General features: G+C 40.0%; 1 protein-coding gene across 2 annotated transcripts in view; it reads right to left on the minus strand.

Moving 5' to 3' along the window:
- DOCK1 (dedicator of cytokinesis 1) overlaps positions 1 to 15,594 on the minus strand; it is a 320,074-nt gene that overhangs the window by 224,318 nt on the left and 80,162 nt on the right. For both annotated transcript variants that reach the window (XM_030029725.2, XM_030029723.2), the window contains exons 24-25: positions 14,068 to 14,138; positions 10,838 to 10,944 (exon numbers count right to left, since the gene is read on the minus strand). In XM_030029725.2, coding sequence (XP_029885585.1) covers positions 10,838 to 10,944; positions 14,068 to 14,138 — 178 coding nt within the window. The remainder of the gene's footprint in view (positions 1 to 10,837; positions 10,945 to 14,067; positions 14,139 to 15,594) is intronic.

Raw genomic sequence — 15,594 nt, forward strand, 5'->3', positions numbered from 1 at the left:
GGCATCAGCTGCAACCAACCACAGCACGAGACTAGAAGCACGCTCACTTTATGTGCAAAAGCAGGGAAGAGTGAAGTTAAAACCCTTTAGCTTCCCCCATTCCCAGCCCCCAAGTAAATCCATGCCCAAAGGAGGGGAACTGGTTATTCTTGTTCATCAGAGCCTGACTTACTCAAGATGAAACAATGATTAAATTACACAGTATATATACCATCAGCATAGTACTAAAACATTATCTGGGAGGTGAGGAAAAGGAGAGCAGGAAGGGACAAGGAAGAATTTAGAGCATTTTTGTATTTTTCCACCTCCTCTAAATAATACTGTAGAACAGGAACAGAAGAAAACCATGAGACTTTTCCAGCTATTTTACCCTACTAGACACCAGTTCCCAAGTCCCTTTCCCTACCGACATACCCAGCTATCTCATGTACATATGGAAGAAGGTGTGATCTCTGCTTTGTCCAAAGGAAGGAGTACTATGTCTCTGTACTACAAGGGCTGGATTACCAATCTGGCAGGCAGCTTTTTCTCAGAGAAGTCATATGCAGACAGAAAGCAGCACAGCTATGCATGTATATGCATGAACCAAGTATCTTGAAAAACAATAGTTAGCAATAAGAAATTTTTATTTTTCTGACACATGGACATACACTATCACAACATGGGTCACTCCAAAAAGTTGCCCTTGTACTATAAAATCCACCTGGCCAACAATCTCTGAAAATACAACTGAAGAATTCACTTTGTCAAATGCTACATTGGTTGTTGGCCCATGAGATCTCTAATAATACAGTATGTGGGAAAATATGGATGAAGCTCTTGACAGCCACACAAAAGATCTAACACACTGACATTTTTTTTTAGTGGTATTACCCAAATTGCTTGGACTTGATGGCACGTGGATGACTCACGAGAGGAGGCTTCATGGCAGTCCTTAATGACTATATCTTTGCTTAGAGATTATTTTCACACAAAACCTGAAGTCCCTGGAACATCAGAAATGCTCATGAGCACTCAATTAAGTCTTTATTTAAGACGATTTTTAAGTAGTTCTGGACCAGTAAGTATCACCATCCTGACATCAAGAGTGTGAGTAACACACAGACCACAGCAGGAGGCACAAGACTAAAAAATGAAAACTGGAGATTAAGCTCAATTAAGAGGGGATGACTCCATACTGCAAGGTGAAAGCACTTACTTAGGGTTATACCTAACACTTTCCTGAGAAGCAAAGAGATCAATAGCTCATAGTAACGCTTTCAACACTAGGAAGCTCCCTCTTGGTAGCAGTAGAGTGCTGCTCAATGGCAGAAGCTCCTTCTGCAACCAAGCACTCCCTTTATTGATATACATTCGGTCTCTGTCCTTTTGCAGTGGATACAACTGGCACCCAGAAGCAGTCGGGATGGGCAGGAGTTACAGAACAAGCAAATTGGTGCTAAGAAGCTACAGCAGATACCAGTAGCTCAAAGGATGACAAAGATCTTGGCGATGAAAAGATGGTGACCCTGGCTTTGATTCACCAGAATTAAGTACCTTTACTAGCTTCATCTTTTGCTGAAGAGATGTCCATAGACAGAATGTGCACTTCCACTCTCGACCATTCCTGACGATTCCCGACACTATTTAGGAGATGCTGCACCCCGGGTGCCGAGGTGTCAGTGCTGTAGAAGGTACTATTGTAACAGAGTACCCAATTGCACTGCACAGGTCCCACACAGATGCCAACTTCAAAATCCCTCCACGGTGAAAACCGAGGCTCAGCTGACAGTCTGCTGGTTACAAGCATGGGATAGACAAGGCAGTATCACCAGTGCTAAAATATGCACTGCAGGTACCAGAAAAAACTGACAGCTAGTAGGCGAAGGGGTGCCAAGGACAAAGAAATCAATACATGCTTACAGTGTTGCGTTTTGGCTTTCAGTGGAAAAATTGACACAGGCATTAAAAACTCAGTGAAAATTACTCTCACTAGATGACTCTCAGTTATAAGGTATGGGCTCAAGAGGACTTGCTTTTGCTACTAAAAAAGAGAAGGAAACAGGATGGACGAGACAAAGATGGACTTCACAGGGAAACAGTCTCTGTCCAAAGTCTTCTGGAAGCCTTCAGCCAGTGCCCTAAGGTCCAATTGCAATGACTTGAACTATTCTCTGCAGCTGCTTCAGAACTCCCAGGTCACCGGTGACCACAGCCTTCTGTATCCTACAGCGCGGGAAAGACTTACAGGAGGAGCACCTCCACGAACTCGTCCCTGCAGCAAGGTACACAGCACAAAGGCTGGAATCCTGCTCTCACAAACTGCACAATGGGGAAAAATAAAAGTCACTGACATAAAAAAAAGAAAAAAATCAAGAAAAACCATGCTATAATGCAGAATAGAGAGCACTCCATCTGAACAAGATGCTAGAGAGGAATTGAAACAGCAGCATCCTCATTCTGCCTTTTAAGCTCACACATGGAGGATGAGAAATAACAGTGTATAAAGCACACCCAACTTCTAGTAGTTCAAGAGAAATATTCTTCAGTGTCAAGTGACTCACATAAGTACATGTTCACTAGGAATGCACAAGTGAGCTCTCATTCAAAGAAAGTACTTTGAAGAGTTAGTTTCTTCAATGCAGGGTTTTTCTATTTAATTGCTTCTTGGTCATTTAACCTCACACTTTATAGCTCAAAAAGGAGAAAAACCATGGTGTGTTTGTTGAATTTTTTGCCTCAAGAAACAGACATTTGACCTTGCAATGTATTTACATGGGGAAATACACCTACTCGTGACTTCATCAAATCCCCTCATATTCACTTCCATTAGGTAGTAGAGAACTGGATTACAAAAGATCCAAATCTAGTAACAGAGAAACATCTTCATCGTAAGTTCCCATTATTTGTTTACAACTATATTATCCTAAATCTATACAGATATCAAAAGTGAAAGGAGGTAGTGATCTCTGTGAAACAAATGGCTAAACAGAATTGACCTCACTGAAAGAGCTTATTTACCAGGATGCTCATTAAATGATCTAAAGCTATATAGAAGTCTCCAAACTGCCCTAATATGGTAGACAATGATATATGTGCATTTAAAGTAATAGTTTGCTGTCACGTATTTCAAATGCATACCCTTAGCTAAAAAAAATAAATAAATAAAAAAGGGGCAACCAAAAGAACCCCCCAAAACACAGCATCCCCCTGAGTGAAGATCCAGCCATTACATAAAGAAGGTTTTCCTGATACTGACTAGCCGTGTATTTCATATAATCACCATTTTACATTCAGTTTAAACTTCTGCCTCTGAACTGCTCCAGCCCTTGACCGCTCACTCCTATCCCAAAAAACATTCCCTTCCTTGCTCAAGTACTCAGACTGTTCTTGCATGACAGGAATCACCAGATGGATGCAGGTCAAAATTAACTACTAATTTTCCATATAAATTTCAACCCAATGAATGGCCTAGTTGAGCTCTGCCTGTTTGTCCCAGAGATGCTTTGTGATTGGAGCCTTGTTTCACCACATTTGTGAAACTTCAGTGCATGTCGTTACCTTAGGTTTTGACTAACTTGGAAAGAAAAGAGCAGATTAAGAAAAAAAAAAAAAAAAAAAAAACCACAGAAAACAGTGGTGTAGCACACTCTTTTCACCAAAGGCAGGGGAGAAAAAGAACCCAGATGCCCAGTTGCTAAGCACTCCAGCAAAGACATACAAATGTGCCTTTGTCAAGCCTGCGAGGTGAATCAATCTTTAATAACTTACAAAGGCCCCTAATTAGAGGTTTGAAAATGTTTCATGTCCCCGTTAAGCCCCACTAGTAGAGAACGGTCAAAGATCAATTTAATATCTGCAAGCATGCAGAAGGCAAAAATTGCAGCTATGTCACCTTTGAGTTAGATTGTCTAGAGTATGCTCTAATCAATAGGGAAGGTATTCAAGTTGAATTTCTGAGAAAGGAAAAACTAATTGATTTGTCATACTGCTTCATTTGGAATTACACAACCTAGACAAAAGACTAAGTTCCCTTGGGTAGACTTGACAACGCTCCTCAGTTACCACCTTACAGTCTCTCTGCCTTCCTCAACGTCAACTTGTGAACATCTGCTGTTTGGTTTGTAGCCGTTGCAGGTTATAAACCTGGGAGGATAAAACAAAGTGTCAAGGTGTGCTGGGTACTTGATAAAAAGATCCAAATCCTTCCCAGATTTTTAAAAACAAACAAGCCCATAAACCACAACCAACAAAACAAACAAACACCCACACCCCAGAGAACCGTGCAAGCACCAACACTGTGAAATCTTTCTAAAGATTACTTGGCCTTCAAATCACCAGTGGAACTTTTATGCTAAGGAAGAAACAGTGATACAGAGCTTACTTTGAAGTAGGCAAAAAGGAATAAATATTGCCACTGGGAAAGACGAAAGCTACGCTTAAAATCAAAAGAGTACTTCATAATACTCAGCATCTGGCAGGTAATAAAATCATATTTACATACTGGATGCTTTTTACATACTTTTCCTTTCCGTTGCAGTTTTCTAAAGGCCCGTTTGCAGGGTATCAGAAGCACTGTCCTAGCCCTGCTGCCGAGGCTCTGGTTAAGACCGCGCGGCACGCAGCCGGCCCTCGCCGATCCAAGGGTGCACGTGCCGCGGTGCTGGCGCGGGCTCAGGCAACGTCCCCCCGCGCCGCAGCTCCTGCGCGGCAAAGTCGCTCCCAGAAAACCCCATCCTGTAGACCGGTACCGTTGCCCCACTGGTTTGTAATCACGCAGCAGATCCCAGCTCCACGCTGAACGGAAGCAGGAACAGCTACTGAAACAATCCCGTCGTTTTAAGGTATTCCAGGTTACCTCGGATAAAATACTAGAGCTAGAAGGCAACAAAATCCCAAGATGGAACCCACCAACACACACACACACAAACATCTCTCTCTATACATTTAAACAAATCTAGTACTGTGATAACACACTCTACAAGAAGGTAAGGTTTTAAGTGCATCCTTTGCTATAAACTATTTTGAAAAACACTGGGTTGATCAACTGTATCTTGATTACTTAGAAGTACAGAAGAGGAAAGGTTAACCTTCATCAGCCTGCCTGTCACAAACACCTCCCAGCCCTGATTAATGGGCAACCTTGATAAATCTATAGTCTATAACATTAGTCTCCTGCTCAAAAGCCAGCTCTGAAGATAGCTCATGAGTATGATGCACAATGATTACAGACAACAATAATTCGACATCTGTTCTCTACTGCACCAAGTCCAACCCACAATGATTAATGTCACAGGAATGTGCAGCGAGAATAAAATATTAATCTTTATAAAAGGATGCTCAGGAGGCATTATCAACTTATAAGCACGCAAGCAAAGACTTGGATGAAATGAAACACTGACACAGGAACTATGCTGAAGCTAAATACACGCAATAAATTTTTGTCAATTTAAAAACATTTCATTTGGAGGGACACTGACAAATGTGTTTCTTTATTTTATGGATCATTTAGTTAACATAGCCAAAAAAAATAAAACCTATGCTTAGTAACCTTGTTTCCGCTACACAGCATGGAGACAAAGATTGTCATTTTAGTCATAATTAATAAGACTCTTATAAATGCTATATGCTATCTACTAATATTTAATAGACTAACAATTTCCTAATGGAGAAATCACTAGGTTTTCTAACTATTTAAGAATACAGTAGCTACACAGCTCACTTGGTAATTACCTTCAAGTCATTTATAAAACAAAGCAACAGAGAATACAAACAACTCTATGGGACAAAACAAATCAGATAAATCACTATTTACATAAAACCAAAATTTTTAAGTTTGCAAGGATAAGACACTTCATTTACAAACCAACCATAAGTACTTACACATTTAGAACTGAAAACATGCATTAGGTTATTAGAAAGCTCTTCCACACTAATTTTTAAATTAACACTTCTGTTTGGACATGCTCTTACAGAAGATTTTACAACACAGAACTGTTTCAGGTGTTAATGTAAAGAAATGCTTCCTCTGTTTCGGGGTTTGAGGTTGGCGGTTTTTTTGGAGGGGAGAGGGACATGAAAGGGAGAAGAGATGCAGGGTTGGTTTCAATCAAAAGTTTGCTGCTTTACACAGACAAAAAAAGATTTTGTGTGCACTGTAACAGATCTATGTAAATTATTGTGGTGGGGGTAATAACTTATTTATACATGCATTTACTTCTATATGGTCATGTATAGGTTTTTATATAATTATTATATATACATATTTATCTTGTGTTTAAAGATACATACATAAAATATGTATGGCATATGTAAGAACATATTGATATACTTAGGTCCTCACTGAGGAAGATACATAAATATTCGTCTAAATTAGTACATTTAAGACCCTATTCACGTCTCAAAATCGAGTTACTTGCTGAATCAGGATGTTAATCACTGAAAATTTAAAATGCTTTACTGCATGCAAAAAGCTGCATCCCAGTTAGCACAGATGAACACTGGGGTGTTCAAAGACCCTACAGAAGTGTCCAGCCCCAAGGCAAAGGACTTCTGCCCAATCATTTTCTTCTCGACAAAAATCAGGGAGTGGGACAGAGTCAAATGAATTCCTCCAAAGCAGAGACTGCCAACCTCCCTGTTCACAACTATCCTTTACCTGCCGATACCACTACCTGGGCAACATATACACCCAAAAATGAGATAAATCATCCAACAGAGAGTACGGGAAAATATGGCCATTTATCTCTTGAAAAAACTCCTAAAGGGCACACTTAGATCATTGCTGTGATTTTGCCCTTCGAAACAGTTGTGCTAAGCACTGTGGAGAACTTCTGCAGCAGCCATGACCAAATGATCTTTTCATGACCTTCCAGGAAGCATTTCCTCACATAAGAAAGGGAACAAAGACTAACCCAATGTATAACACAGGTCTACAGTGCCAACAGAAAAAGGGCAACTGAGCATGATCACATTAGGGATTATTTTCCATGCTCGAGTAAAACAAGATGCAACCTTATGCTCTTCCAGAAGAAAATTCACATTTATTTTGACAAAGCCATAATAGATTATCGATGCAAACATGGAGGGGGTAAAAGGCAGATCACCTAAGATGTGAAAAACAGGCCTTGAACTCGATCAACATAACCCCTGAAAATGGGCAGAAACAGCTCTCTCTATGTTAGCAGGGAATCGACAGGAAAATCGTTTCTTCTTAGTGATATTTGAATATTTGTTGTTTCAAGGACAGAAACTAGAAGTACGAAGATCTGATACGGATTTAGTCTACACAGAGAGACGACTTTACTTGTTGGCCTCTGAAAATAACCACAAGCTTGGAAAAATATGCTCCTTGAAGTCACCTAGCTATAATTCTCCTATCAAATACATATATACAAATACACACACACTCTGCTTAACATTGCTTTGACTGACTAGCTACGTACTGATTTTTCTTTTTCCCTTTAGTACTAGAGCTCAATTATGAGCCACTGTTAGGACAAAAGCACCAAAACCTAACGAATGTACAGGGTTTTCCTGCCAGGCCTGAAGAAAGCTTACTAAAAATAAGTACAAGTTCTGCAAAGAAGAAAAGTTCCCTTGAATTTCAGAAGGCGACATATAAATGGCACGCGACATAACCAGAAAAGAAGTGAACAAATTTTAAAACTACATTTTACATTCTTTTTTGAAGACATACAAACACCATAGTACGTCCTCATCCAACGTCCCAAACTCTTCAGATTTTGTAAAGATCACTGAACCATCCACCATTCAACATCATTCTTCAGGCACAATGCTTTAGCAAACTATCACACACCCACCCCTCTCACCCCCAAAAGTCCTTCAAGCTTCACAAATTCGTGTATTTTGAATTTTAATTCCTCTGGAGACACAAACAAATCTTCCTTGACCTCTCAAAGCACAAAATCAGAGCATTTTTCACCAACAGAAACACTGATGAAATGCTGTTTGATTTTCTGTACATTTTACAGCTTTCCATCAATTCCACAATCCTGTACAGCATATTGCTTTTAGAAAAGAAAATCTCATTTCTGCAATATGATACAGGATTAGTTGGATACTTATATGAAAGTATTGCCTATCAGTTAAAAATTATTACATCAATGAGGAGGAGGAGGAGAGGCAGTCAAACTACGTTTTAGTAATAAGAACTCAAACGTACAGAGCAAGGGAAGAAAAAAACATCTACATTTAACAAAGGCTGTGGCTAGGGGTTTAATTTACTTTCAAGTGAAGTTTAGAGTTTATGAAAGGTTCCCAGCACAACTGGTTCTCCAGTCACAAGCTTTACAGAGAATTACTAGTGGCAAGAGAAGCTTTTAAGATAATGCTTTGTTTATCAACACACGCAAAAAAAATACGTATCTATACGAGTTCCCGTATGAGAGCAGCGAAGGGAGGGCAGCGCAGAGGTGCGCACGCTCACAAAGCCCGCGGGAAGCGGCACAGCCACATCCCTGCTCCGGCACAGCTGAGCTGCGGCGGGGTGAAACGCGCGTCCCGCGCAGTCACGCCGTGCCACGCGCGCCCGCCTGGGCAGCGCTAGCAGCACACGTGCCTTGAACCGCCGCCGCACCTCAGCTGAAGCACGTTAGATTTAATGCATTCTTAACAGCCAGTGACATGAAAGCCTCTGGTTAGGAGCCTCCTGATAAGATCCGAAAGCCATTAAAGTAGCGCTGTTCTGTCAACAAAACTGGACTGAGTTCAGATTAATGACCCTGCTATTAAACCAGATTCATTTAAATTTCTCAGGAGCTCCATAACGTTGAGCTGTACAATTTGCTGCGACCCAAACGGCTGAGTTTGAGAGTTAGATTTAAAAAACAAATCAGCTACACACAATTTCTCCTTCCACCTCTGAAAATTAAATTGGTTGAGTAAGTCAAAGATTAATATAGGAAATAACAAAATGTGCCCCATAGCCTTCCTTAGGAGTGCCTTTTGTAGTCATCATTTCTTGTTTTATCTGAGTTATCTCAATTTCCTCTTATCCAAGACAGTCAAGTATAATACCTTGTATTACTGACTTCTGCCCCAAAGACCTTGCGACCTAAAAGCAGCCAGGAGAAGGAATAATTACTACACAGACAGCGAGCTAAGAATGAATGAAGGAAAGGAGTAACATTGATGTACGTATCTGAAAGAGCAAACATTAAAATGGTCTCAGAGAGACTAGTACCATTTTTCCCCAGCCCCAACACCAGTAACTCCATCTGCATTCCTCCTTTTTCTTCTTGCAAACTCTGCAATTCAAACTGAAATCATTTGATGTGGCTCATAAGGACTGAATAATTTCAAAAGAAGATCTCAAAAACAAAGATCAAGCTGAGCTTCATTTGGACTTGCTGGTGCAGTACGCAGTGACACGGCTGGTAGACCGTTTTTCAGAGATTCATTCTTACTTCACCACCATCCATAACTGCAGGAAGTAAATTTACAGCCTGTGTTATGCCTTGTTGCTCAAGTGGGACTGTAACTATACTGAAGGCTTCCTTATGGAAAAGCTCGCTCTCTTGAAAGATTCAGAGTCTCCAGGATCTCAATTATCTTCCAGTATTAGTTCTCATTAGACTTTTTTTTTTAACCCACAGTTTCAGGTTTAAACTTGCATGTAACACGTGTCATATAGACCCAATAATTTTACAGGTACTTTTTATAAATCATAAACTTCTTATAAATCATAAACCTTACTACAAATTCAGTCTAAATAAAAAGTGCCATCAAAATGTAAAGCTCATTCTTTGAGCATCATTCTTCATTGCTACTTGTGCAAAATTAGAAAGAAAACCTCACGTGGAAAGAAGTGGAAAGAGCAACAGTACGTAACTCCACAGCTGTCAGTACCAAATCCATGCAATACCCCACCTTATAGCAACGCCGCTGAACTGCACCAGGCACAAACGGAGAGTTTTGTGAAATTAAGGAGAATAATAGATTGCAGCATGGATTGTGTTGGCTTTATACTTGTTTGCTAACTGGAAGAAAATAGAAGTTACTAGATCCAGCAAAAGTTACATAGCTGTGGTTAGACATTATCTGATCTGGCGTAAGACCGGCCAGTACAAAGCCAATCCACCGAGAACATCTTTTAAATTGGAACCAGAAAAGTTTGTTTTATCAGCATTATGCATGATGTGGTCCCAGCATTTCTGACTTGACAGAAGAACCCTTTCAAATTTCCTTTATCATTGAACCATTGCCTATTTGCTCCCTCATTAACTTTTTCTGACAGCACATAAACACTTAGTTTAGGTTATTTAAAATGCAGTCATCTAGAAAAAGAATAAAATGTTTCACCTCAAATGAAGAAATTTGTAAGACAGGTGCTTGAATGTACCTTTCACTGGCCCACTAATGTAAAAGAAGGAAATAAGAAAGCATGGATGAACGGCACACTCTAAAAGGTTTGTATGTTGTTTCACTTCAGCTAGGAAACAGCTTAAAGGGAGAGAATGGTGCTTCCGAAAGAAAGGACATCAAAAACTTCCATTTCCTCCATAGAACTTCACTGAGCACAAAAGTTGAATTAATAGTTTTTGATAAAATATATCATAGTTAAAGTTATAACACATGCTAATAACACTGGATGCGTAGTGCCCTTTTAAATTAAAAATTACACGTTTTTGCTTTCACTTCCTTATGATCTATAACCTGCAGTAAGTGTCAATTAGCATTTCCTCACTTATTTTAAATCTTCTTGGCCTTCTAAAGGAACAACCCTAATTGGTTACAACCTCCACCGTGTTCGGCAGCAAGGACAAACCTTGCACTAGCAGAGATCTGGAGACAATGCATAATGCGACAATTTAATGGTTGCAAAGGTCCTGCTTACCGTGCTGCGTGAAGAGGTCACTGTGTACTATTTCTATCAGGCAGTATAGCTTCTGGATTGTGAGCCGGCTCATGGGAACGTTTAGGATGAATTCAGTGAAGAGTTTGCTACATACAAAAGGAAAGTAAAAATACATTAATCTCTCTCCCAAATACATAAAAAACACCCAATAGCACAGAACAAGACAAACACCTACATACTCTTGGACAAGCAAACTCATTTTTTTCAAGACATAAAAGTTAGACGGGAATTTTAACACCTTTGTTGGTGACATGGACAGCGGGATTGAGCGCACCCTCAGCAAGTCTGCCGACGACACCAAGCTGTGTGGTGTGGTCAGCTCGCTGGAGGGGAGGGATGCCATCCAGAGGGACCTGGGCAGGCTTGAGAGGTGGGCTTGTGCCAACCTCATGAAGTGCAACAAGGCCAAGTGCAAGGTCCTGCACGTGGGTTGAGGCAATCCCAAGCACAAATACGGGCTGGGTGGAGAATGGGTCGAGAGCAGCCCTGCGGAGAAGGACTTGGGGTTATTAGTGGATGAAAAACTGAATATGACCTGGCAATGTGCGCTCACAGCCCAGAAAGCCAGCCGTATCGTGGGTTGCATCAAAAGCAGTGTGACCAGCAGGTCGAGGGAGGGGATTCTGCCCCTCTACTCCGCTCTGGTGAGACCCTACCTGCAGTACTGCCTTCAGCTCTGGGGCCCCCAACATTGGAAGGACATGGACCTGGTGGAGCGAGTCCAGAGGAGGCCACGAAGATGATCAGAGGGCTGGAGCACCTCTTCTATGAGGACAGGCTGAGAGAGTTGGGGTTGTTCAGCCTGGAGAAGAGAAGGCTCTGGGGAGACCTTAGAGCAGCCTTCCAGTGCCTAAAGGGGGGCTACAAGAGAGATGGGGAGGGACTTTTTACAAGGGCCTGTAGTGATAGGACACTGGGTAATGGCTTTACACTGAAAGAGGTAGATTTAGGTTAGAAGTAGGGAAGAAGTTCTTCACTGTGAGGGTGGTGAGGCACTGGAATGGGTTGCCCAGAGAAGCTGTGGCTGCCCCATCCCTGGCAGTGTTCAAGGCCAGGTTGGATGGGGCTTGGAGCAACCTGGTCTAGTGGAAGGTGTCCCTGCCCATGGCAGGGGACTTGTTGGAACTAGATGACCTTTAAGGTTCCTTCCAACCCAAACCATTCTGTGATTCTATGATGAATTTCAGAGAAATGTGAGTTGTCTTTAATACTTCTGTTTAGGTTTTTGTGTCTTTTCTTTTGCCCTCTCCCTTTTATCTGCTTTACACTCTGTCCTCGTTTCGACTGGGATAGAGTTAATTTTTTTTCTAGTAGCTGGTACAGTGTCATGTTTTGGGTTCAGTATGACGATAATGTTGATAACACACTGATGTTTTCAGTTGTTGCCAAGTAGTGTTTATACCGAGTCCAGGATTTTTCAGCTTCTCATGCCCAGCCAGCAAGAAGGCTGGAGGGGCACAAGAAGTTGGGAGGGGACACAGCCGGGACAGCTGATCCAAACTGGCCAAAGGGGTATTCCATACCATGTGACGTCATGACCAGTATATAAACTGGGGGGAGTTGGCCTGGGGGGGATCGCTGCTCGGGAACGAACTGGGCATCGGTCAGCGAGTGGTGAGCAATTGCATTGTGCATCACTTGTTTTATTTATTTCAATTATTTCATTATTATTATTGTCATTTTATTATTGTTACTATTATCATTATTAGTTTCTTCCTTTCTGTTCTATTAAACTGTTCTTATCTCAACCTATGAGTTTTACTCTTTTTGTTTTTTCCGATTCTCTGCCCCATCCCACTGGGTGGGAGAGGAGTGAGTGAGCAGCTGCGTGGTGCTTAAGCTACCGGCTGGGGTTAAACCACAACATGCTCTTTTCCCATGTTTCGTTTAAGGTTTTAGATTCAAAGTTTCAGTTCTCTGTGCCATTGCCTTTTAACTTCAATCATCACGTATGTGGAATAACACATGGCCATATAAGCCAAAAATAAAAAACAGGCGATAATTCACATTACAAGCTTTCACCAAAAAAAAAAAAAAAAAAAACACCAAAAAAACCAAAACAAAACCAAACAAAAACATACACATTCACATTTTAGGATGATAAGGTACCATCACACTCATCAGCTGAGCTCGCACATAATACAGATTTTTAAAAGACTTTTCAATAATTTTGCATCGCTTGGTAAAATCTCAGGGTTTTTTGTTTTTCCTATTAAGACTTCACTTCTAAATATTATTTAATATCGATTTAAATACTCTAACTGACAGAAAAACTGTAGTGTTTGTGGTAAAACAGGCCAAATCCTGGTATTTTCCATTTGGTATATTTTCCCAGTACTTTTACTGTCACATATGAAAGTTATGATTTAGTCCAGAAACTCTACAAAGATGTTCTCCCCAGGCCTACAGGAAGCACAAGTGTACATGTAAAAAAGTTTACAGTACGCGCAAGCAGAAGCTAAATGCCAGGTTCCTCGGGCCGTTGGAATGTTAGACTAAGATTATACGTACCTATTTTATTTCTACTTTATCTTTTCCTTATTTTGACACACCAGAACACAGAAATGAAAACAGACAATATATAATAGGGTTTGTGCAATCACATTAGATAAAAAAAGGTGGGGTTTTTTCAACTTAAACACCTTATAATAGCACTGTGAAAGAAAAACTGATTTTAAGTTAAAAGTTCTCCTGACATACTAGTTTTGATTTGGTTTGGCTATTGTTTTTTGTTCTGAAATGTCTTCCTATTACCCCTTCTATTTAACTAACAACATTCCTGTGTTTATGAGCAACTGAAATGTCAATCCAGCAATAGGGTGCACTGAACAAAAACAGTTATTATTTACATTAAATTTATACTTGAAAGAGTGAAGCATCAAGTATACAGCTTAAGAGTTTTGATGTCAGTTGCCTGAATGACAATTCTTGCTATCCCATTACATGATTGTACTAAACAAGACTGCAAAGTTTGTCACGACATTTGTCAAACCTTGACGCCATACATGTTATTTTTAAAACAGGCTATTTCTGTAGCCCTAAAAATATTTGCAAGGGAAAAAAAAAGGTAATAAAACCAAAGCGATAAAACATCTCAGGTGATCACATTTCATTGCCTCTGTATATATTTATATATGTGTGTGTATATATATATGTAGAATAAAGATCTAGATAAAGTTCACACTACACATTTCATTAACTCTACTCACCTAAGTTCTTTTGGATCAAATACTAATTTCACATCATTGACAATAGCTGGCAAGTATTTAAGTGCTGCCCCCTAAAAAAATAAAAACAACAAATAAACAAGACTGAAATTCTTACGTCTTTAAAGGTGACGAAAGACTGCAAGAAGAGAATCACACACGAGTAGGTTGCTTCAACTTAACTATTCTCTGTGGCTTCAGCTGAACCCCTGTGGCTTGCTCTTAGCATATTCTTTTGGGGGCAAGTACATAATGAAAGGATTCAGAAGTTACAAACAGATGTTAATATTTTAACTATTTGTACTAATTTTAACTAATTTTGTCTTTCCATTTCTTAGTAACAGTAGTTAAATTTATTTATTTCTAGAGCAAACATTCTCTTACAGGCATCAAGAGCAAAAATCCAGCAATTAAAAATTACTACCCAGCAATTTAATGCAATCATGCCAGAATACACTTCAGGTTAGACAATAGTAAATGGACCTCTAGTGACATCACAGACAAAAATCACTTAGTCTACACAAACAGTAATTGCAACCAGATAGATTTGGTTTTTTTTTTCCTTCATTTGCAAATAGATTTAAATACCCTATTTCAAATAATAGATGAGAACACGTTCTACCTAAGAAACCCTAAGGCAAAAGTCTTTGGTTCTAATCTTAACCTTATTAGCTCATACACATGCACTATTTTTACCGAGGTTGCTCAAGTTCTTGCGTCCACTGAGAACCAGACTAGGAAAAAACCCCACAGTAATTAAACTATAAACTACAACAGCCAGACTCATTTTGCTTACCTTTGCATTTTATTGGTAATATCGAACAGTTTGATTACAGATATATCTTTGCCTCAAAAGGGAGAATGATTCATTCCCCATAGAAGGCATTTCTGTTTGTGGGTTTAATGCTTAGCATTTGCAGTTTCCATCAACAAGAACACTGTGTGTGTGCTCCCTACCCTTTTGAATTAGATGGAAGACAAGCCCTTATACTTTTCTTTCTTAATCAATTCTTTTCTAGGCTGAAGTCCCTGATGTGACAAGTGATGATACTATACAGCTCCATGGTCAGAGGAATTCAAGAGACAGGAAAATTCTGTTTAGTAGTAGTTGTTACTAGTAGGAAGAGCCACAGGGAAACAGACTCGAGGAGTATTGCGTCGTAGGTACATACAAAACCACTTCTCTATTTTCAAACTACACTTTTCTGCCACAACCCTAGTAATTTTAAATCAAACTCCACCGTTCTTGAATGCGCAAGGTCAATTGTTTGGTTACAGTCACAAGGGTAACTTCAAGTAGCCAGCGTGGGAAGTTTGCCAACCCTTGCTGACCACTTTTAAAAGAGCAAAAAACAAACACGTCAATAGGTTAGATGGAAATTTCAGAGTGTTCCAGTTTTTATTCATAGTCCATTTAAACTGTCAAGCTTGATCATCAAACATTTCCACGTATGCTTAAAGGACTACTTACATGCTCAGAAATCAAGCTCATAACTGTAATTATGCAAATAGTCCCATTATGTACACGCT

This window comes from Aquila chrysaetos, chromosome 11, assembly GCF_900496995.4.
Source record: "Aquila chrysaetos chrysaetos chromosome 11, bAquChr1.4, whole genome shotgun sequence".
In the NCBI taxonomy this organism is placed as follows: Eukaryota; Metazoa; Chordata; class Aves; order Accipitriformes; family Accipitridae; genus Aquila; species Aquila chrysaetos.